This window comes from Gavialis gangeticus, unplaced genomic scaffold, assembly GCF_001723915.1.
Source record: "Gavialis gangeticus isolate Ggan-Ray unplaced genomic scaffold, GavGan_comp1, whole genome shotgun sequence".
Classification (NCBI taxonomy): domain Eukaryota; kingdom Metazoa; phylum Chordata; order Crocodylia; family Gavialidae; genus Gavialis; species Gavialis gangeticus.
In genome coordinates, this window is record NW_017728992.1 from 44,160,033 (window position 1) to 44,181,974 (window position 21,942).

The 21,942-nt window shown below is 40.8% G+C and overlaps 1 protein-coding gene across 1 annotated transcript in view; it reads right to left on the reverse strand.

Annotated features, from left to right (window-relative positions):
* The window catches only part of VPS4B (vacuolar protein sorting 4 homolog B), a 45,686-nt gene that overhangs the window by 12,756 nt on the left and 10,988 nt on the right, over nucleotides 1-21,942 (reverse strand). The window contains exons 3-8 of the mRNA XM_019521755.1: nucleotides 18,148-18,298; nucleotides 16,770-16,837; nucleotides 6,882-7,001; nucleotides 3,055-3,211; nucleotides 1,551-1,699; nucleotides 1,277-1,358 (exon numbers count right to left, since the gene is read on the reverse strand). Of these exons, the coding sequence (XP_019377300.1) occupies nucleotides 1,277-1,358; nucleotides 1,551-1,699; nucleotides 3,055-3,211; nucleotides 6,882-7,001; nucleotides 16,770-16,837; nucleotides 18,148-18,298 (727 nt within the window). The remainder of the gene's footprint in view (nucleotides 1-1,276; nucleotides 1,359-1,550; nucleotides 1,700-3,054; nucleotides 3,212-6,881; nucleotides 7,002-16,769; nucleotides 16,838-18,147; nucleotides 18,299-21,942) is intronic.

A 21,942-nucleotide genomic window follows, 5' to 3' on the forward strand; every position in this document is an offset into this window, starting at 1 on the left:
GGGGGGGGGGGGGGGGTGGCACATATTGAGGCTCCCACAGTGAGGGAGGGAGGCAGGGGCAGGTGACTCCAGGAGCGGGACAGAGTGGCAAGTGGCTCCCTGCCACTGTGTGCACCCGTGGATGAGGCATGTTGGGTGAGGGTGGGCTGCCCACTGTGGGCTCAGGGCCAGGAGCTGCACCAGCCTTTTTCCAGCACGAGGGCTGAGCTGGGAGTGCACTCAGGGTGGGTGGTGGTGGCGCTGGGAGGGGGACCACAGGGAATTTTGGGGTGGCCATAGCCCACCTCATAGCCACCCCTCCCAGAGTGATCGTTGTCTGCCCATGATGATGCTCTTATGATTCACAGACTCAGGTCTTCAACCAAGGGGCGCAATAAAATAAGGGATTGGTGAGTCCTCCACAGATAAGAGGGAGAGGAGAACAGAGCAGACAGTCAATGAATGCCCTCCTCTATATTCAGGCTATTGAATGCACCCTGTGGGCTCTTGGCACCTGCAAAGACCAGGGTGTGAGGATTGCTGCATTGTGGCATTCCTAGAAGACCAACCTACCATATACAAACTATATGCAACTAAAACTATACGCAAACTAAACTAGTACCTGCTTCCTCCAGGTACATTTTTGTCCTTCTCCAAAGCTTTTTAAAATCATACACGTATGTTTCTACGCTTCCCTTCTGAAATGTTTCAGAGCTATTTCAAATGTTACCTTTGTCCACAAACACAAATGGCACATTCCCTGTGCATTTAAAATAATAAGATGCACTCATTTAAGGTTAGGGCTGGTGAAATGAAATTACATTGAGGGGAAAAAAAAAAAATAAAAAAAGTGTCCCAAATGTCCCCACTGCATCCACATCACAAGCCCACGTGCTCTTGGCACAATTACCAAGCACAAATTAAAAAGCCTTTGTGGCAAGCTAGTAGGTGTTTTCAGCTGAGATATACTCAAAACGACATGCATAGGAGCAGTATAAAAGGGGCAGGTATTTGCAAAGCATCTGAAAAAGTGTTACACAAGAACCATCAACTGGTCTATTTAATTATATTGAGGCAACCATGCCCCCTTATTCCCACATTTCAGATCTACTCTAAGAGAATTATTTTTTTCTCTGGCTCATCATCTCTTTCATGCAAAATGATCATGACAAAACTGAGAACATTCTCAAAGTCATTAGAGCCATCACCTTCTCAGCAGAGAGTAAAAAGAAGTTTTGTGATTTACAGCAAAGCTGCATATTTTATACAGGGCATCCCAAGTTTTGTTAGATATTACCTTCTCCTGATAGCTGAATCCAGAACCCAGGGTATGTTTGTAGCTCCTAAAACCAGGATTCCTTCATTGTCTGCTCCAACCCCTATACCACAAATAGGCCACATTAAATAATGTAACTACTGTTAAATGTTAATTAATTTAAAACTACTTCAAAATTTAAATCAGGTAAAACCAGATCATCTTCAGTAACATTCTGCAAGGTGTGTTTCAAAAGCAAGATCAAGAAAGGTAATTGCTTTAATTAGTAAGATCCTTAGAAGACAGTAAATCTTACCTTGCATCTGAACAAGGAACTCCGTTTTAATCCGTCTAGCAGCCTCACTTTCATTTTCACTTCTTGACCCACACAGAGAATCTATTTCATCAATGAAGATAATGGATGGCTTGTTTTCTCTGGCAAGCTGAAACAAGTTTTTCACTAATCTGGGAGGAGGGGGGAGAAGGAGGGAGGGAAAAGCAAACAAAAGCAGTTGAACAGCCTTAAAGATGCAAAGATATTTAGCTGAAAACTTGCATCACTTCTTATCATGTCACCTGACACATACTGAAGGGTGGTAAGGCATAATAATAAGCACTTCCATGCATGTTCTGGCAATTAAAAACTATATCAAGCTTACTTTTGGTTGCCTACAAACTGGCTAGAACACTGCAAACCAGTAGTTCAGGAAATGTAGTCACAAGCTTTTCTATTATGAAACAGACAAAGTAATCAACTCTGCGCTCAAGAAACTTGGAAGGAGTAACATAAAAAAACCCCTATTTTTGTAAAAACATGGTAGCACTCTTTAGCTGAGGAAGGTGGCCAGAAGGGTTTGTTTATCCAAGAACCAGATAACTGTTAACCTCCTAACTGTCATATTCCTAAAAAACTTTAACTTCAATGATAACTGCAAGCACAACTTTCAAGGAAAGCTACTTTACTCTGAAAAAGTAAAAAGGGGAGTACTTCAGAATTCCTGGTTTGTCTCTCAAATGTGCTCCCCTTACAATGGAAGAGCTACTTTTAACTGCCAGTTATTCAAACAACAAAAAATGTCACCCTGAAATCTTTTACATTCCATGATGCACTTGTGCTTTCCATCACAAGTGAACTCACTCAGGATGCATTTCAAATTTCACAGGTGTTAAAATCTGCATGTTTAAACAGTTGAATACAAGTCACTTTTCCTCACAGATTTAACTATCTTGGAACCACTGGCATAAGCCCGATAGTTCTTCCACCATCCATAAAACCTACACAGGAAAATGAATACACAAGACTTCTATTTTTTCTCTGGATTAATCTAAAATTTTCTAGGCTTGTTTGTAGACTAGAGATCTAAAAACATCTAGCAAGTGTGTAAACATTTTTCCTCTTTGAAAGCCACTTAAGCTTTCAAAAGCTATTATAAATAGTAAGGAACAAAAAAATACCTCACAACCAAGGGCCACAAGGACAAAACTGAAGGTCCTGTTTGAACCACCTAACTAACCACTAGGAAAGTAGCAAGCTTCAAGTGGACAGAAAGAGTTTATGCTATATTTACGCTGCAGACTGTGCACAGTGTAGAGGGAGAGGACCTAGTTTTAACTAGCTAAGCTTTGGTACTGTAAACAGCATATTTACATTACTCTGTGCTACACTGTACATTGCAAACATATCCCAATGCAGCAGACAGTTTTAGAATGGTGATTCACAGTCACTGACTACATGATGTTTCAGAAGCAAAGAGAAGCATTTATTCAGGGGTGGAGGGACTGAGGAAAAAAAAACTATCAAATCAATTTGAGCCACTTACTTTTCACTCTCTCCTAACCACTTAGAGACTAGGTCAGAAGAGGATATTGAGAAGAAAGTGGAGTTGTTGGCTTCTGTTGCCACAGCTTTTGCCAAGTAAGATTTTCCTGTACCAGGTGGCCCAAAAAGAAGAATTCCTCTCCAAGGCGTTCTTTTTCCTAAGACAGGGGCAAGGAAAAAGGAAAAACTCTCAAGAACACTGAGTCAATCATCAATTTGGTGAAGAGCTTGGATGGAAAAAATGGATCCTCACTTGAGTGCATTAAATATGTTTATATAATATTATGTACTTTTCACTTGAAAGAAGTTTGACATAATCTATTAAGGTGCAAATCTATACAGTGATAACTAACTGCATTTCCAAATGTAGCAGATGTTTATAAGAAATACAACCTGAAACCTTGCTTTAACTTACATAAGTGATGATGATGATGATGATGTTGGTCATCTTCAAATTTAAAAGGATGAACATGACATCACTGGTTTAGTTTCTGTGAGCACGTGAGTGGCTGATCAGGCCAATTTATGCCTTGAATTGTCTGTGGCAAACTGAGTAAGAGATGCTGCTTTGGGTTGCTTGATCAACAGTGGATGTGCTGCTGCTGAGAGATTTACATTGTGCTTCTGCTCTGCCTCAGCAGTTCTCCTCTGCTCATAGACTGTAGCTCCATTATAGATGAGGCTTCACCAGGTGGAAGGATCACGAGAGAGATTTTCCCCAAGACATCAGGTCAATGTTGAAACGTTTCAAGGATGAGTTGGAGTCCTTGAAACATTTCTTCTGGCCCCCCTGAAAATGCTTCCCCTCCTTTAGCTCACCATAGAAGATCTCTGGCAGTGGCTCATCTGACATCCTGGTGATATGGCCTGCCCATGTCATCTGTGATTTTATCAGGAGTGTGGACCCTTGGAATCCCTGTCCATGTAAGAACTTGTGGCTGGGACTTTATCTTGCCATTTTATCCACTTGAGTTTCCTCAGACAGCCCATGTGAAAGGAGCTAAGCTTCATAGCATGGCATCTGTACGCTGTCCAGGTTTCCCATGTATATGTCAGGATTGACAACATAATGGCTCTGTAGGCCTTCAGTTTTGTTTGTTGACTGATGCCTCTGCACTCCCACACATTTGCACGTGGTCTGCTGAAAGCCATGCTTGCTTTGGCAATTCTGGCATTGGTTTCATCATTGATGTGAACTGCATGTGGCAGCATACTGCTGAGACAGGTGAACTTGTCCACTGCCAAACCCTCCAGGGAGTGGAAAAGTTTACCTCTCAGCAGTACAGGGAACACTTAATCAGCGAACAGATGATCATGAAGAGTCACTTTCTGTAACTTCGTCTTTGCCTGTAGTCTCCTCAAATTAAAGAGGTTGGCCAGTCTGGTATCTGATGTCAATCCCAGTGTCACAGTCACAAAAAGCATCTGTAAGCACAGCAGAGAACATCATACTGAAGAGGTTTGGGGCCCTTCTGGAATCCCTTGGTGACTGGGAATGGTTCAGATGACCCACTGTCATCCACAACATGAGCAAGCCTGCCATCACGGAATTGCCAAACCATCGCGATGAATTTCTCTGGGCAACTGAATTTTGCCATGATCTTTTAAAGATCCTCCCAACTGACTATTAAATGCTTTTCATTAAATGAAATGAAGGTCATGTACAGGTTGGAGTTCTGTTCCTGGCATTTCTCCTGAAGCTGACAAGCTGCAAACATCATATAGCTATGGTCCCACATCCTTTCCTGAAGGCACACTGACTCTCAGGCAGGAGCCCCTGTTCATAAGGCGATTCAGCAGAATTCTGGTAAGAATATTACCAGCAACTGACAGCAAGGCAAAACTCAATGGCTATTGCAGGACTGTCTATTGCCCTTCTGGTTGTACAAGTGGACGATGGATGCATAACTCATACTCCTGGAGCATAGCTCCTTGAATCCAGACCGACTGGAAGAATTCAGTCAACTTCAGAGCCTTGTAGACCTCTTATGGTATAACATCTACTCTAGACGCCTTACCACTTGACAGCAGGTTAATTTCTTTCACAGTCTCAGTCTGCATTGGAGAATCAGGAAGAAATATATGTTAATGTCTACCTGGGGCAGTCGATCAATTGCCTCTTGATAAACGACTTCTGCTTGAGGACGTTACTGAAGTATTATGCCCATCTTTCCAGTATCTTTCTTTTGGCAATGAGCCATCAGCTCATGGCTCATGTGGTGCCATCAGCACTCAGGACTGGAAATATTCCTGGTGACGGCGACCTATAGATTGTCTCAGAGCATCACAGGAATTCTTTGCATCATTCCTTTCTGCATAGGATTGAATCTCATCTGCCTTACTACTCAGCCATGAGGGTCTGATTCTCTCTGAGTTTGCACTGAACTATCCTCTTGATGTTGTTGAAGGTTGCCTTCTTAGATACTGAAGTGCTTTTTTCCAAACAGGCCTTATGGAGCCTATGTTTCTTGTTCAGTAGTCTCCCTGTGTCAGTATCTTTTTTAGCAAACCAATCTTGATGTTTAAGTGTGGTGGGACCAAGGGTACTGGATGCAGTAAAGTAGACAGTCTTTGAAGGATGTCCAGTTTTTCTTGATGTTTAAATTAGAGTTTACATCAATTGCTACTAGTTAGCTGCACAGTTCTTCAACAAATGCCTGTTTAAATTTGGAGACACTGAACTTTTTGGGTGTTGTATTTGCCTTGTGGTCATCTAGTAGGATGCATCTGGATATTCAGCTTAGAGACTATGAGCCCACGGTCAGTCCAGCATTCTGCACTTCTCATGGCCTTTGTCACTGACATCCTCTCTCTTCTCCTGCTGACAACATAATCAGTGAGATGCCAATGCACTTTTGATAAACTCCAGGGCTTCATAAAATTTGTTCTTAATCAGATCTGGATTGGCTATGGTGGGTGCACAGGCGGCGATGATAGTTGCACATCTTGAGTCTCTTGAGCGGGAGTCTCATGAGCAGGAGTCTGTCATCCACTCCCTTTGTGAGATCTGTGAGCTTGATGATTTGCTGTGTTTTGATGGCAAACCTTCTTCTTTACTATAGCCACTCCAGAAGAAGGTATAGCCAGCTCCTTTTTTCAGTGAGTTGTCCTTCAGCTTGGCAAGTTTCACTCAGGGCCGCTATCTGAATGTTGAATTTGGCCAGTTCTCTACCAACTAGAGCTTTTCTGTCTTATTCATCTGTTATATAGCCCATTAGCGTGCACACATTCCAAACACCAACAGTGAGTGGTGTCACCTTCATCTTTTTTGTATTTTTGTGCGATTTGCCCATTGCTAGAGGGGGATCCCCAGCAGCCTCAGTATGCTGATCAGGGTCAAGGACAGACAATGTTTAGGGCACCTTTTCTAGACCCTTCCTCACGCTATGGAGGTAAGCAGTGTAATCCTGTTCAGTCACCCAGGGGCTGCTGAATTCTACTGCTGCTTCAGTTCAGTGAAAAGCAACCGTATGCCCAGAGCTGCTTGTGTGCAGGTCTGCAGTCACAGCTCCCAGTGTATCCACACCTGCTGCTTTGCTGCTTGCCCACTGCCACAGGCCTTGAGTGAATCTATGGGGGGTTTATAGAGGATATCATCACCTGCGTGGGAGTTTGATTTAAATAAGGGAAAGTTGTGCAGAGTCACACTGTCACCCTGGGAGTCAGGGTAAGTGATAACCTGTTTCTGAACCACTGTTTTTCCTTCTCATGCGATTCCCCAGCAAGCCTATAAAATAGAAGCTCTTAGGCCTAATATGCCATAGGCCTCAAGACCTCTCCAGCCATCCCAATCATTACATAAAGGAATAGCTACAAGACCTCTCTCACCTGTGAATAGATGAGGAAATTTAATGGGCAATATCACTGCCTCTTTGAGCGCTTCTTTGGCTCCTTCAAGACCAGCAACATCATTCCACTTTACATTTGGTCGCTCCATAACAATTGCACCTAAAAAATAAGAGATCACAAGAAGTCAGTCAGTCTCAAAGAACAAGACAAACAAGGAGGGAGGACAGACATTGTTCATACTACAAATGTAAACACAACTGGAGATGACCCCTTTCAACATGGACTGTTGTTACTTTGTAATGGTTTCCATAAACATTACAAGTAAGTATCTACAATAAACCACACTTGATCATTGTGGTTGAACTAGTTCAGTTGGCTGGAAAGTGTGAATTTCTTACAGGCAACTGCTTTTTAAACTTAATCTGGCTGCATGTATACAGATAGCATCTACAAACTAGCCTCCAAGAACAGGCCTATCTGTTTCCACAAAACTTAAAGTGTTTGCTTAAAGTGAGATGAAAATGCAGTAGTCTATACACTGGGCCATGGACTGGGAACCAAGAAACCTAGGTGCTATATTCACTGTTCTGCCACTGACATTCTGGGCAAGTCACTTCACATCTCTGATTCAGTATTCTTATCTGTGCAATAGGATAACAATACTGAAATCCTTTATAAAGCACTTCAAGATTTATTAATGGGCATTATGGGTCTTGTTAGGTGAGAAGGAGATGGTTCCCATTCCCTCTCACATGAACCCAACAGCCAAATCAGTTCAATCGTAAACAGGCCTGAACACTGACACCACAAAGTTAACAGAGTTTGTTTGATTCAATTAAGCACATCTTTTAGACTTTAAACTTGACCAGTTTGACATTTGCTATAACAAAGAGGTTTCGTCTCAACTGAAATTTTAGAAGCTACAGAAGTTGTTATATCAGGCTGATTTGATATGACAACATCTTTAAATACTAGAGCAGACAAAGCCACAACTAAGAGAAATTTCCAAATATGGACCAAATGTAAATCAATTCTAACTCAAGTCTTCAGGTAAAAGAAGAAAGTTTAAATGATTTTAGAGGGGTTTCTTTTAATGTTAATAATACTGCATTACTGATTGTTTAGTAAAATGTAGATAGCATCTTGATTATGGAACTTGGAAACAACTTCTGGGATTTAGCCTCAGCTACAGTGACTCATTGCAAAGCTTCAGAGCACAGAAAGGTTCGATGATTTGCCCAATTTCATCATCAACTCCACACCCTGTTTTAATTCAGTGAAGCTATGCTAATTTTCACCCTCTTTAGAGCCTGTGTTGTACAGTGTTTCTTCAGTAGTTTTCTTGCTTGCTAATAAATAAGACACCTCCTTACCTTACTATGCAAAAGATTTAATAGGTACCTATTCTCTTTCATTAATTTGTAACAGCCTACAACTGTTCAGCAATATGCATACATCTACCATCATCTCTGCAAGTCAGGACTGAACGCAATTCTCCATTAATTTTGTTTGGTGTCCAAAAAGTTACCTGTTTTAAAGTTTAAGGACTTCAACATACAGAGCTATAAGGCTAAATAGCCAGAAAATAATTAGACAATTTGTGACTCATGAGTTTTAATCTAATTGCTCGTAGTTTCAGAGCAGAAGGTTCTTTTCCTAAATAAGATCTAATGTCAATTTTCCTGCTTACTGCAGCTGAAAAAGAAACTGTACATGACTGGACTAAACAGATTAGTACAGCAGAAAACTAAATCTTTAGACAAATATGCCTAAGGAAAAAAGAAAATATTCCAACTATGATATCAGGGCAAACTCCCTACTCCAAAGTGCTTCATGGCAGACTGAAAGACTAATAATTTGTGTAATGTAAGAGACTTAACTGGTCCATGATACATATAGAAGAAAACATTCAGGAACCCATAGCTCTTCACTGGTTTGGTCAAGAAATTCGGTCAAAAAGACCTTCAAGATTAGGAGTATGGAACACCTCACTTGAAGACAGATATTCATTGCCAGCAGCCAGTTTGCATTTGGGACAACAGTAGCCAGCTCCACTTTGTTATATTATATTCACAATTAGAATTTGATAAATACCTATACAATTAAAGAAATCACAAAAGGCAAAAGTAACAAACGGAAGCGAGTCTATAGAGCTAAATCACAGGAAATGCTTATGGTAACACTAGTCAGGAACATTAATATCCTGGACAATGGTGTAAACTATGTGGATTTTCTGTTAGTTTAAAAATGATAAAATCTAAAGAACCTCTTGGTTCTCAAGATTTTGGTGCCATAAAAGATATTTTTAAAACTTTTTTTTGATTTTGTGGGTGGAACCATGGAAGTGGCACCTTATGAAATCTCAGGTTTCTGGAACTAAGACAGAAGACTGCTTTTTGGAGGGAAGGAATTGAATTTCTACCTACAGCGAGCACTAAAATAAGATTGTACCAAATCCCTGGACAGCACTCAAGTGTCTTTCAGTCTTATCTGAAAATTAGGAACTGTCCCATAATAAGACAGTAGGAAGGAATGGATTTATATACAGAAACATGGAAGTCTGTGTGACATGTTGATCTAAATCAGGTGAAGCAGTCCCTGAAAACATAGAGATGGAAAGTTTTTGGCAAGAGGATCTGATCTTTGCCAAGCTCAAAAATCAGGCAGAGGAAGAACGAAGTCTTCTTATGTTCAAACATCTTTTAGTACGGGAGCACCAAGCCATCGGAGAATATGATATTATTACTGGGAAATTAAACTTGGAAATGATAGTCTTAAGACAGAAAACTATCATTTCCAAATCTAATTTCCCAGTAATAACAACATATTTACCCATACCCAAAAAGACTTCACATTTAGATGATCTCCCTGTAATTAGGTTATACACATGGAAAAAGGTATAAATGTTATAATTATCTATGTCTACAATTTAAATTATTGGAAGCTTGTCTTGAATTCATTCCCCCACTGCTGGGGCTGGGGAGCAAGCAGCAGAGAAAGTAGTGGCAGGGGGGCAGACAGCCTACTCCCACTGCCTGTCCTCCCCAGCACAGCCTGCTCCTAAGGCACTTGGCCCCTCTGCCACCCTCATTCCTGCCACTTACCCTATATGGTGGCTCTGGTCTGGGACACACGTTGACTCCAGCCCTAGCCAGGCAGCAGCAGCAGCAGCAGCGGCCCCCTGCCACTGCAGTTTTCCCCATGCTTCCCTCCCTGTGCAGCTGCCTACCCCAGGCCATACCCAAATCCAAGACAAGGTTTTTTGTTTTGTGGGGGCAGAAAAAAACCCTTCAGTCTGGATTTGAGTAAATATGGTACTGGAAGAGCAGCTCTGGTAAAGAGGCTCAAGCAGCAAGAGCCAGGTTATACAAGATAAGTACTAAGAAGACTCCATGCTGAGGAAATAGGAACTAGTAAGTTGTAGACATTTCAGGAAGCTCTTGGAATCTCTTGAGGTTTTTTTTTTTAAACCACATTGGACAAGAAACTGGATCCACAAAGAAAGAGACCTGTTGTCAAGACTGCCAAACACAGGAATCTCCATTTTCCAGTTTGCAGATTCAGCAAGAATTAAAATCCATGACCACACAAAGGTAGCTTTAGCTAATAAACCAAATATGGAGAAATCCCACCGTATAAGAGAAGGTAAAAGAAAGTGGCCAGGGAATGAGTTAGAACTTAAAGTGTATGCAGAGTACCAAACTTTCGTGACAAAAAGATTAATTCTGGCATTTCCAGCACTCAGGCTGGCATTTATCATTTAGGATCAATTTGACACTGTGCAATTCACTTAATGGAAAACTAGGGTATTCTCAAAGTCAGGCAAGGACCACACACTCACAACAGAACAGTAATCAGACAGAAACAAATAAAAATACTTTCAGCATAAGTAACTGTTCACTGCTACTGACAACCTTACACAAAATAAGGCTGAGAAGCAGTACTTCCCATTTGCTGAAAAACAAGACAAATCTCTCAGTCTAAGAAAAAAAGCGAGCAAGCAAACACATTGAGCCATTTCTAAAACTAAAAAGGATCTCTCAAAAAGTTATACAAGGGGGAAAGCAGTAGCCAGGCAAACTGGCATCTCTATCTGCTCCATAAGGGCGCAGCCCGAAAGCTCCTGCTTACTGCAGGAATTTCTAGGGCCAAAATTCTCACTACCAGAACATAACTAAAGAGCAAGAAAAGAGAGTTAGTATGAGAACCGTTAGGACCATCTCTGAAGGACTATTATAAAAAATTTTCATCCATATTTCCTAATCAAAGCTGGGAACTGGGTCCAGGCCCCCACCCTTCCTCATCTGTCATCCTACAGTTGTATGCATCCTTCTAACGAACTGGGGTGCTTAGAACTTTCTTAGCTGCTGCTTCTCTACAGCAGCAGAGAGAAGTGATAGAAATGGACCAGCTAGCCAGTCAACAAAGTCAAATGACGTTTGTACTAGACTGCTCCACTTACAACTAAATACTAAAAGCATTTTAAACTTTATCCCTTTTTATTGTAGGGGTAATCCTTAGTTCTTTAACGTGCCGGTGAAGATGGAAGGATCAGTTTTACAGGATTCAGTGAGTCACTTGGCAAATAATCCCTCTGGTCCTGACTTGATCATCACTATGAGAGAGCCACAGAAAGGATCACAGTCTTCATTGACATATTTGGGCTAAATCCTTTGTGGTAACTCACTCATGTCAACCTGCAGAACTGTAGTGCGAGACTACAAAACAGTTATTAGCCAGCAAAATCACGTTATTTTTTATGACACTCTAATATGTCAGAATGAACCAGATGCTTGTCTTAGGCCCAAAGAGATTTCAAACTGTATTACTGATGTTCGACTGCAAAGATTTGTTCTGATTTTGCAACTGGCCATTTATGCATAGACTTAAGTTACTATGGAAACACATGCCACTAAAATGAACACAAAAGAGTTCCTTTGGCAGACTGTTATTAAAACTGAGTGACTACTTTACATGCTAATAAAAGCTAAAGAACATTACAAGCCAGCTGTAGCCAAGTGATAATGCGCTGGTTATGAAAATCTGAATACTGAAGTGAAAGCAAGGATCATGTAATAAAATGCCAAATTTCCAAGCCCCTCAGTACTACAAAAGTCAACTGAAACTCTCCAAATCAGTTAAAAAAAAAAAAAAAAAAAAAAAAAAAAAAAAAAAAAGAAAGAAAGAAGTTAGGACAACAAAAATCAATTTTTTTTGTACACAATGGTAAAAACTCTACTCCTTGCTGGGTTTTTTTGTATTACTGGCTTTACTGTGTTTGAAATCAAGCTTAAAAAATGCAAAAGAAATCAGCTCAGACAAAAGACAATCACTACAGAGATGAGAAATCCCTATTCACTACAACCACTTGTCTTACAGTCAATATTTAGAAATTGTTTGGATTTATCAACAGAGGAAAGTGGATGAATCATGCTAGCAAAATTAAATGGGAAAGAAGACTACTTATAGCAGAAATTAGGTGGAAAGAAAACCACACAAAACCTTATAAAGACAAATAAAAACACTTCTATATGGGGAAGCTGAAGCATAGCATTGGAAATCTGAACAAGGAGGAAAAGACAAGATTATACCTAAACAAAAACTGAAGTGAAATCCCTTTGTACCATGATGCAATACAGAGCTGGTAAAAGTGTTCCTGCACTAGAAAATTCATTTGGTATATCTGGTCATAACAGAGCCTCAAGAAACCTGTTCCCCTGCACCAAAGGATTGCTGCAGGCCGAGATGTGAGGCAGAAAATTTTCCAGTCCTTTGTTTTTCTGTTGGAAATTTCCAGTTTCTAAAAATTCATTGTTTCATAAAATTCATTAGTAACAATGAATGGATACCAATACCATAATTAGGCAAGCTTGGCAGTTTCAAAGTTGTAATTAATATTTTTCAGGTGATTATCCCTAGGAAGTTTGAGAGAGAGTATATATATGTTTTATTGATTTGTAAACAGGAGAGTAAATACACTCACGTAATAATCCAAACCAAAAATCAAGTTATGAATTCACCTAATTGGCTGTGCAGGTCAAATCAAAACCAAAGCTAAAATTCTTATTTCATCTTAGACCGCAAGTGAAAGCAAAACCAATCCTAAAACTGTGCTTAATTTTTGTTTCAATTTCAATTCAGCAAACACAGAGCAGTGTCTCATTTCTTTTCTTGAGTTGGGAAATTTGGAAGCGTTTGCATAAGATCTGTTAGTTTTTTTAGTGATTTTGGTTTGAAGTAGTCATAATAACAACTAATCAAAAAAAAATCCAGTGTGTGGCACAATTATAGTGAAGTTCAAGCCACTGAAGGAAGGAAGAAAGTTGGTAGATGTAAATACTGCAGGCAGAAGTATGCTAACAATGCAACAAGAATGAAGAAGCATTTAATAATATGTAGAAACTGTCTTGAAAGAGTACAAGCCATATACAGAAATCCAATATAACCAAGTGGTGGGACATCATTTGAGAAAAGTCAACTTCAGGAATCCTATGCAAGTAAACAAATTATTATGTTAAACAACACAGAGTATAGATTAGCATCTATATTGTTTTAAAACATTATAATTTTAAAAGTTGTTAATACAACCCTGGAGTATTATTTATTTATTTAAAATATTTGTATCCTACTTTTCTGCTTGCGCTAAGCACCCACAGTAGCTTAGGCTTAACAATACATATTTTTTAAATTACATAATAGATAAATAGTTAACTATTTCAACCCAGCAAAGTGAGCTTAGTCCTCTGGCCAATGGCAGAAACCAGGCTATACTTCCCTTTGGCTCCGCAGTCCCAATGCAACTGAGCAGCAAGTTGAGCAGCAGAGTGCTCTTTCTGGCAGGGAGGAGGGAAGCTAGCTCCCTGATGCTTCTCCTGCTCCTTCTGACAGATGAGGCCAGACTAGAATAGGCTGAAATAAAAATCTTTCCCACCTTTTGTTGCAGGAACTTGGTAACTCAAGTGAAATAGCAGATTTGCAAAAAATAGAAAATGAAAATGTTGAGCTGCTACGTCTGGGGGAAGAAAAAGCAGGATTCTGTCTTTCAAGATCACTGTCACCAGACATGCGATCCATCATGAGTAGCTGTTCAAGACAGTCAAGCTTTTTATCAAGCTTTGTGAACAAAGTGCCAAAAGAAGATCAAGAAAAAGCAGATGAGACATTAGCTTGAGCTATATGTACAAGTGGTACACCTCTTTCCATAACTAAAAATCAATACTGGAAGGAACATTACAAATTAATTCCCCCATCATGTAAGTTATCAACACGTTATCGCTTATCATCTTCTCTCTTAAATAGAGAGTATGACAGAGTTCAAACAAGGGCTATTTAAAAGATTGGTCAAGCAGAATCATTGACTCATGTCAGATGGATGGACTGATAATGATAATACAAGGAAGTCCTTTACTGAACATTATGTTAGCAACACCTGAACCAATATTCCTGAAAGAAATTGCTAACAAATCTTCTCATCATACAGGTGAATACATAGCCAAATTACTAGGTGAAGAGATTGAAAGTGCAGGCAAAGTATCCTTATTTAATAGTACAGGCAGTCCTCGGACTTACGACCCAACTGGTTCCTGAAAACTGCGTCTTAAGTCAAAACGTTGCAACTCAGAACCACCTTTCTCATAGGAAACAATGTTATAAATGGGGGACTGGTTCCTGAACCAAGGCCTGATACCCTATTTTCACCAAAAATACCCTAGAATTTTGTACTCGATCAGTTACAGATGAGTAATATAGCTACATTAAAGTATTTATAATCGTAAATAGCAATCATATTGATTTGGAAGGACTTCTTTGAGGTGACTTTGCTGGACTTTTTGAAGGGCTCTTGGCTGGAGTCTTCTCAAGAGTCTTGGCTGCAAGTTTTTCTGGAGTCTTGTCTGCTTTCTTAAAGAAAATGTCCAAGCAAGTTTGGACAGATGTTCTCCAAGGAGATAAGCGATACAGCAAATTTGTTTGCTGCATTGCATCAGATCAAGCATTCCAAGTTGAAACTGATGTCATAAAGTTGAAACAGGCTGTCAATTTATAAACGTAAGTGCAAAACGTTCTAACTTGAAACGTTGTAAGTCGAGGACTGCCTATATTTGGCTGTCTTGCTCATGGATTGAATCTTCTAGCAAAGGACACAGTAAGTGTGAATACATTGAAGACAATATTGGCAAACTGCAAAGTGATGGTGAAGATATTCAATAATCATCATGTTGCCAATCAGACTTGGAAGAAATTACAGAAAGAGAAGCAGGGAAAGGAAAGTACACTTTTATTGCCAGGAGAAACTAGATGGGGCTCGGCTACAAAGTGTTTACATAGCTTGCTGTACTTGCAGTATGCTTCAATAGATGACACAAGATCCCAGATTATTCCCATGAAGATTCAGAAACGGATTCTCAACAATGTGTTCTGGGTTTGAGTTCAAGGAGCATTCAATTTACTACTATCACTTTCAGCAGCTATCAAGAAACTTAAAGGATATACACCAAGTCTTTCAAATATTCCAGAGATATTCAGACAACTGAAGGAAAATCTAATTGATCTTTTGCCTTATTCACTTCTATCCAAAAAAGTAGTAAAACAAAATGTTTACTAAGAGATCTGAATTTCTCTCTCCTTCAGTTCATCTGGCAGCAAACCTTTTGGATCCTCAACACAAAGGACAACATTTAACAGAAAATGAATTATCTACTGCTCTTGATACAATTATGGAAGTAGCGAAGAATGTCCCCAACATTGATGAAATAGCTGTAATAACAGACATTGCTGAGTACCACGCAAAGGAAAAGCTTTGGAGCAAACACAATTTGGCAGGCAGCAGAGAATACGTCTCCTCTCACATGGTAGAAGGGATACTGTAACACCCACCAACTGTTGTCCAGGATTGCTCTAAGGATCCTAAGCATTCCACCAACACCAGCTTCTTGTGAACAGAACTAGAAGGCTTTCAGGTCAATCGAGACAAAAATGAGGGATAGATTAACAAAAGAGCACACCACTAAGTTTGTTTCTATTTCTCAAAATCTCTTGCGTCTGGAGAATCATTCAGAAGCACAATTAGTGAAGAAGATGCAGCATGATAAGCTGCCCTTGCCCATAGACTCATTGGTAAAACCATCCTTTAGTGAAAGAGTATGTGGTTCAAGTAGATTTGCCTCAATCCGATTTTGAAATGGAACTAATAAGTAGGGCAAGTGAAGTAGGTGCCACAATGACTTCAGTGGAAGAAAGCTAAACTCGGCTGAAGTAAATGCGTGGACAACCATGGCATATCATGCACAGTTCTTTGGGTGCGCTAAAATGACCGTCAACAGTTTTCAGTGCCTTCCATTGTTTGTTTAAATTTAAGAAAAAAACCTGAAGGGAAGTACATGCTACTGTGTACTGTTTTTACATTTTTTACAAGTATTCCAATAATTTCATCCCAAATAAAGCTTTGAATTTGTTTAACTATGACTTTTAAACCACACTAAGTGTGCTGTATTTAATTTTTTTTTCCTAATCAAATATTTCAGTTCAAATACTTGTGGTTATTGGAACACAAAATTAACATGGGGTACTTTTTTAGTTGTGTTTACTAAATATAAATCAAATAAACATGCTAAATCAGATGATGCTCTATTTAGGGCATTGGAAAATTTCAAAATTCAAAATTTTCTGGAAAGCCCACACCTTTGGCTGCAGGCACAAAGAACAGTTTGCAGCATTTTACACTGGAGATAAAGGCAGACAGAAATTAAGCATTCTGTTAAACTGCATATAATAAAGTCATATTTTCACAAAGAACAAGTTTCTATAGCCAGGAAGCAGAGAGGGTTGAGTCAAATCCATTTGCAGACAAAATTAACAATTCTGACAGTTATTCAACAAATCACATGATAATATGATTAATTTAGAAAATTAAGTTAGTCTCAAAGCTACCTTGAAGCTGGTTCTGTAGTTTCTTTTTTTCAGGATCACCCGTTTCTCCTTCCCCATCACTTTCATTCCTAATTCAGACACAAATAACAACATGTTCAACGAAAATGAAAGACTAAGTCCAGAAGACAAGCAAAATGTTAGTAAATAGAAAAGAAGTCTAGCTCAAAGCAACAATAAATTTGGTAGGAGAATTCAGACAGCTGCATTTTCCTGTATAGCTCATAAAAAAGTTACAGGCTCTGTTCATCTGTCTGACTGGCAGAAACAAAAAGGAACTAAAAGCTGATGTGGAAGGAATTATTGGCTGGCAAAGAGGTTCCATAGAGGGAATGCCAGATACACAATTTGTCACTGTGGTATCATTCACCATTATAAAACCATTTTAAGCCGGCAGAGTGTAGTGTACCTTGCAGCCCTAAAAATCAGTACAAGCAGACAAACAAACCTTACTGACCACTACTTGTTAAGAATAACTCTAGTATATCTATATTAAGAGTTTCAGGGATCAGCTAATTCACTAAAAAGGCAAAATAAATGAACAACTTAATGGATGATGTGAATGCATTCAAAGACGCAGAAAAAAGTTCTCTCTTATCACTCTCACAACTCACATTTTTCTTTTAAGTACTGAAAACAAGCATACGACATTTTTCCATTCTCTGCACTGCACTAGATTCCTACGAAGTAGTTGACTCGTAGGAAAAATACTGAACCGTGAACACTAACACAGGGAAGGTAAAAGAGGAACCAATTTTCACATCTGATCTTTTCCAAGATTCATACTGAATTCAATTAATAATTTAAATTACCCATTCAGATGGATGACAAGCCACAACCTAGGACAGTTTTCCTTACAACTCACTTTGTATTATGTCTTCGTTGCAACTTAAAACAAATAAGAAATCCAGTACAACACTGACATACTTGGGCAGGATGAATGGAGAAATGAGTAGATGAGACTAAGGTTTGTTCTCCTGAATCACCTATTCAACTCTGGCCTCAATTTATGACCTCAGAAACCTGCTAAGTATTTTAGAGTGGGTAAGAACTCACACAGGACACAACTGCTGTTACTTAACAGAAAGATTAAAAACACACTAAGATTAAATCAATCTGAAGTAACTTATTCTTCTAAGTCATTCTTCTAGGTAAAGGTTTAAGTATATTGGTAAAGCAGCACAGGAAATCTTGAAAACACCAGTACTAAGCATGCCCTTTGTTGTCTGATTAACTACTGTACTTCTGTTGGCATTTCCCATCAGATACATTTCACAAGCAATTTTTACAAAATTCTCTCTCACATGGTTAATGTCAGCATCAGTTGATGTTGGAACTTGAAAAGTAGAAGTATTTTGCATTATCTTTTCTTAAAACATACCCTTTATCATCAGTTGGACCAGACTCTTTCACTGGTTTTGGTGCAGCCTTTTCTTTCTTTTTCAGATACTCCTTCAGTTTTTCTGCTCTGTCCAGATATTCTGTACATTTTGCTCTGATACTCTGCTTTGCTTTATCACCTTGTGCTTCATCTATAGAAATGGATGGTCAAATGTCAGTCAAAAAGCATACAAATCAATCAGAAGACACAAATAATTCTGTTTCAGTATTATTCAGTTGATTTTTTTTAAGATAACTGTCATGAAGTAGTTTCCCCAATCTCAAGGGTAACTTAAAACCTCCATCCCAAAAAAATACCGTTATGTCCTACTTACTAAAATGCTAGGAGACGTTTAGATACTTACACAGTTCCTACTCATGACTAGGGATCCAGGTTTTCCATTTGCCACAGAAAGATGTGGCAAAACATGGATTTGGAAACTGCAGGTTTCTCCGTGCAGGCTGGTATAGTTCCAGCATTCTCTTGGCAATGCGCAGGGGGCCACATGCCCCCCCAGATTTCTGCACTCTCAGTGGACACAGGGCTGCAGCTTGGCTGTAGACAGTAGCCACCTCCGCAGCGCAGCAGGCAGGACCTGGAGTAGGAGGGAGTGCCACAGCTCCATGGCCACTGAGGTGAGGTGCAGTCACAGTGCAGAGTTGTGCCCCCCACTGCTACCAGGAAGGCAGGAGGAACCTCATCTCAGTGGCCAAGGCAGCGCAGGGGTCTCTCCTGCCCTAGGTCCCATTTGCTGGGCTATGGAGGCGGCTCCTGCTGGAGCTAGTCTGGCCAGGCTGCAGCCCCAAACCCTGCTATAGGTACAGAAATTCAGGGGGGAAGAGGGAGGGGAGAGGCCACATGCTCTCCCCACCTCAGGGATGGGTCGCCTATGGGGTACTCCCTACCCCACAGGTCACCTATTGGGGGTGGGCAGCAGCAGGTCAGGAGTAAGGGGCAGCAGCAGGACTCAGGGGGGCAGACTGTGGGTCAGGAGTGAGGGGCACTGGCAGGGCCAGGGGGCTGTGCATTGGAAGTGAGGGGCACCGGCAGCACTGGGGGTTCAGAGTGAGGGGCACCAGCAGGGCCATGAGATCGGGAGTGAGGGGCACCAACCAGTGGGGACAGGGGACTACAGGTTGGGAATGAGGAACACTGGCTGGACTAGGGGGCTGAGAGTTGGGAGTGAGGGGTAGGGGACACTGGATCAGGAGTGAGGGGTACCAGCAGGGCTGGGGGGAGGAGGGCTGCGGGTTGGATGAGGGGCAACAACAGAGGCAGGGCACTGGCATATCAGGGCTGCTCAGTGCCACAAAGCAGCGGAGAGAACAGCCACACCTGAAGTCACATCTTGGTGAGTGAAGAGGGCAGGGGTGGCTCTGATTTTCTATGATAAAAAAAATTAAATGCCAAAATATATAATGTATTTAGAATTTATTTTATTACGATTGAGGCATTGTTAGGCTTCCAAACTGCTTTAACACTGTAAATAGACCAATAAAATATTATGTTCAACTGATACCTATATAGACAGTGGTGTTTAATTTAAAAATAGAGGGAAAATGCAGATTTGGGTTTGTTTTTTTTAAAATCAGAGAATTTGGGATTTTTAAACAAAAAAAATCAGGATTCCTGCTCCTGACACTAAGCACCACTCAGCTATTTCTTTCTCCCAACCCTGTAAGAGTAAGTAAATAAACAAGCAACCAAGCAAGTTAAAGATAAATTCAGTACTGGGCTCTAATGCATGCAGAGCTACTTCCAGGAAGAGAGATTCAGGACAGTAGGCTCATTTTGACTTGTGCTACCAAAAATATGGTGGTACTATTGGTTTTACCAAGTGGAGCATTTTCAAGAAGCGAGTCTTCACTCCTACTTTTGAGTTTCAATAAAACTTGTGCCTCTAATCTCCATGGATCAAGTTTTTTGACTAATTGTGTGATGCCACTGCAACTTGATCAGCCAGCAACATCAGTATCAAGATGCCAAGGTTACAGACAAAACATGAGGACAAAGAGAATAGTTTAGATGAAGCCTGTTCTTCAATTTTCCCTTAATCCTGCTAAAATCATTTCCACTTTACTTTGGTTGTTTTAGTTTTGGCAGAATGTTCTGTTATCCAAATGCTACTTCTACCCAGGAAATAAGGGTGATGCTACTGTTCATAGTAGAAAAGCATGAGACATTCTATTGTGTATTGTCAATAAGGCCAAATTATCCTACAACAAATCCTAAAATCTTTACACAGATGCTGAATAATATCAAGGCAACTGACTAAGCCTTGTGGTATTCCACAGGTAATGGCTTTAGAGGTGAAGGAACAGTCACTTACTAGTTTTCTGGGGTAGATGCAAAACAAAGGATCCAAGGTAACAGCAGCTTTGTTACTTCTACACACCTTATAGGCAGGACAGGAAGACTTTATTGACTGTATAAGATGCTTCATGTGCACATTACTATCCGAGTCCCCAAAGCATGGAAGGCTGATAAAAAGCAACTGACTTGGTCCCAGGGTACGTAATACAGATAATTAAATGGCAGGGCAGACAGGGCCATGGAGGGGCAGGGGGTAACCAAAGATACAAATTGCTGAGAGTGAGGAAAAAAAAAAAGATGCTCTAAATTATCGGCTGAATAATAGCATTTCTAGATCAGACAGACTGCAATTAAAATCCCACCTTAAAATGGATTTTCTTAAGACGTAGAGGGAGGGTAAAAGAGTAAAAGACAACACAGGAGGAAGCATGAAGACAAAATTGGAAGAAGGGCTTAACTGAGCTGTAAAAAATAAACAAACCTAACAAGAAGAAAAAAATTCAAGACAAATAAGCACTATAAATATTCAGCTGTACTGTACATGATCTGAAATATAAGGATAAGCAACTTGTATTTTATGCAACAGCAGAAATTGCTGGTGGAAAGACTCAAAAACGGCGAGCAAGTTGGTTTGATCACAAAGAAAAGATGATAGCTTTCCAGTCTGGTTTGCCCGCTATCACATGGTTTTTGCTAAATACAAAAGTATAGCTCTACCTGTCCACTCTCCTCACTGTGGCAAGTCATTCATAGCATCTGACAAACTAGGTGGTTGCCTATGAAAGCATATATATTTCTGAACTAGCTGGTCTCTAAGATGTCACCATGCACTCTGCCTGACTTCAGACTAACAAGGCTAACTCTCTCTTTCTATAAATCAGAGGCCGGTCACCCCTGGTACATGTGCCAAGTGTTGCATGTGAGGCCGTTTTGCTTGGCACGCAGCAGCCAGCCCTGGCTCCGGGTAGGTGCTGCCAGTGATGGAGCCTGGGCTGCTCCCAGCAGGGCTTGCAGCATCCCAGCTGCCTGCTGGGAGCAGCCCAGGATCCTGGCTGGCAGCAGCTCCCCAGAGCTGGGTCCAGCTGCAGCTGGGAGGCTCCAAAGAGCTGCGCCGGGCTCCAGCATCAGCTCCGCACCGGCGCGTGCAGGTGCGCCTCAGATCGGGCAGCAAGGGAGGGGCCCTGAGGCAGCACAGTCCTGGTCTCTCTCCTGCTCCCAGCACAGAGTTGATGAGACCGGCGCAGCTGTTTGCACTCTGCCTGCTGCTTGCTGCAGCTGGCCAGAGCCCAGGCTGGCTACGAACAGCTGTGCCAGGCTCATCTCTGTGCTAGAAGTGGGGGAGAGACCAGGGCCACGCTGCCTCAGGCCCCTGCCTCACCGCCTGCTCCGAGGCACACCTGCACGCACCAGTGCGGAGCTGATGCCGAAACCTGGTGCAGCTCTTTGGAGCCTCCCAGCTGCAGCTGGACCCAGCTCTGGGGA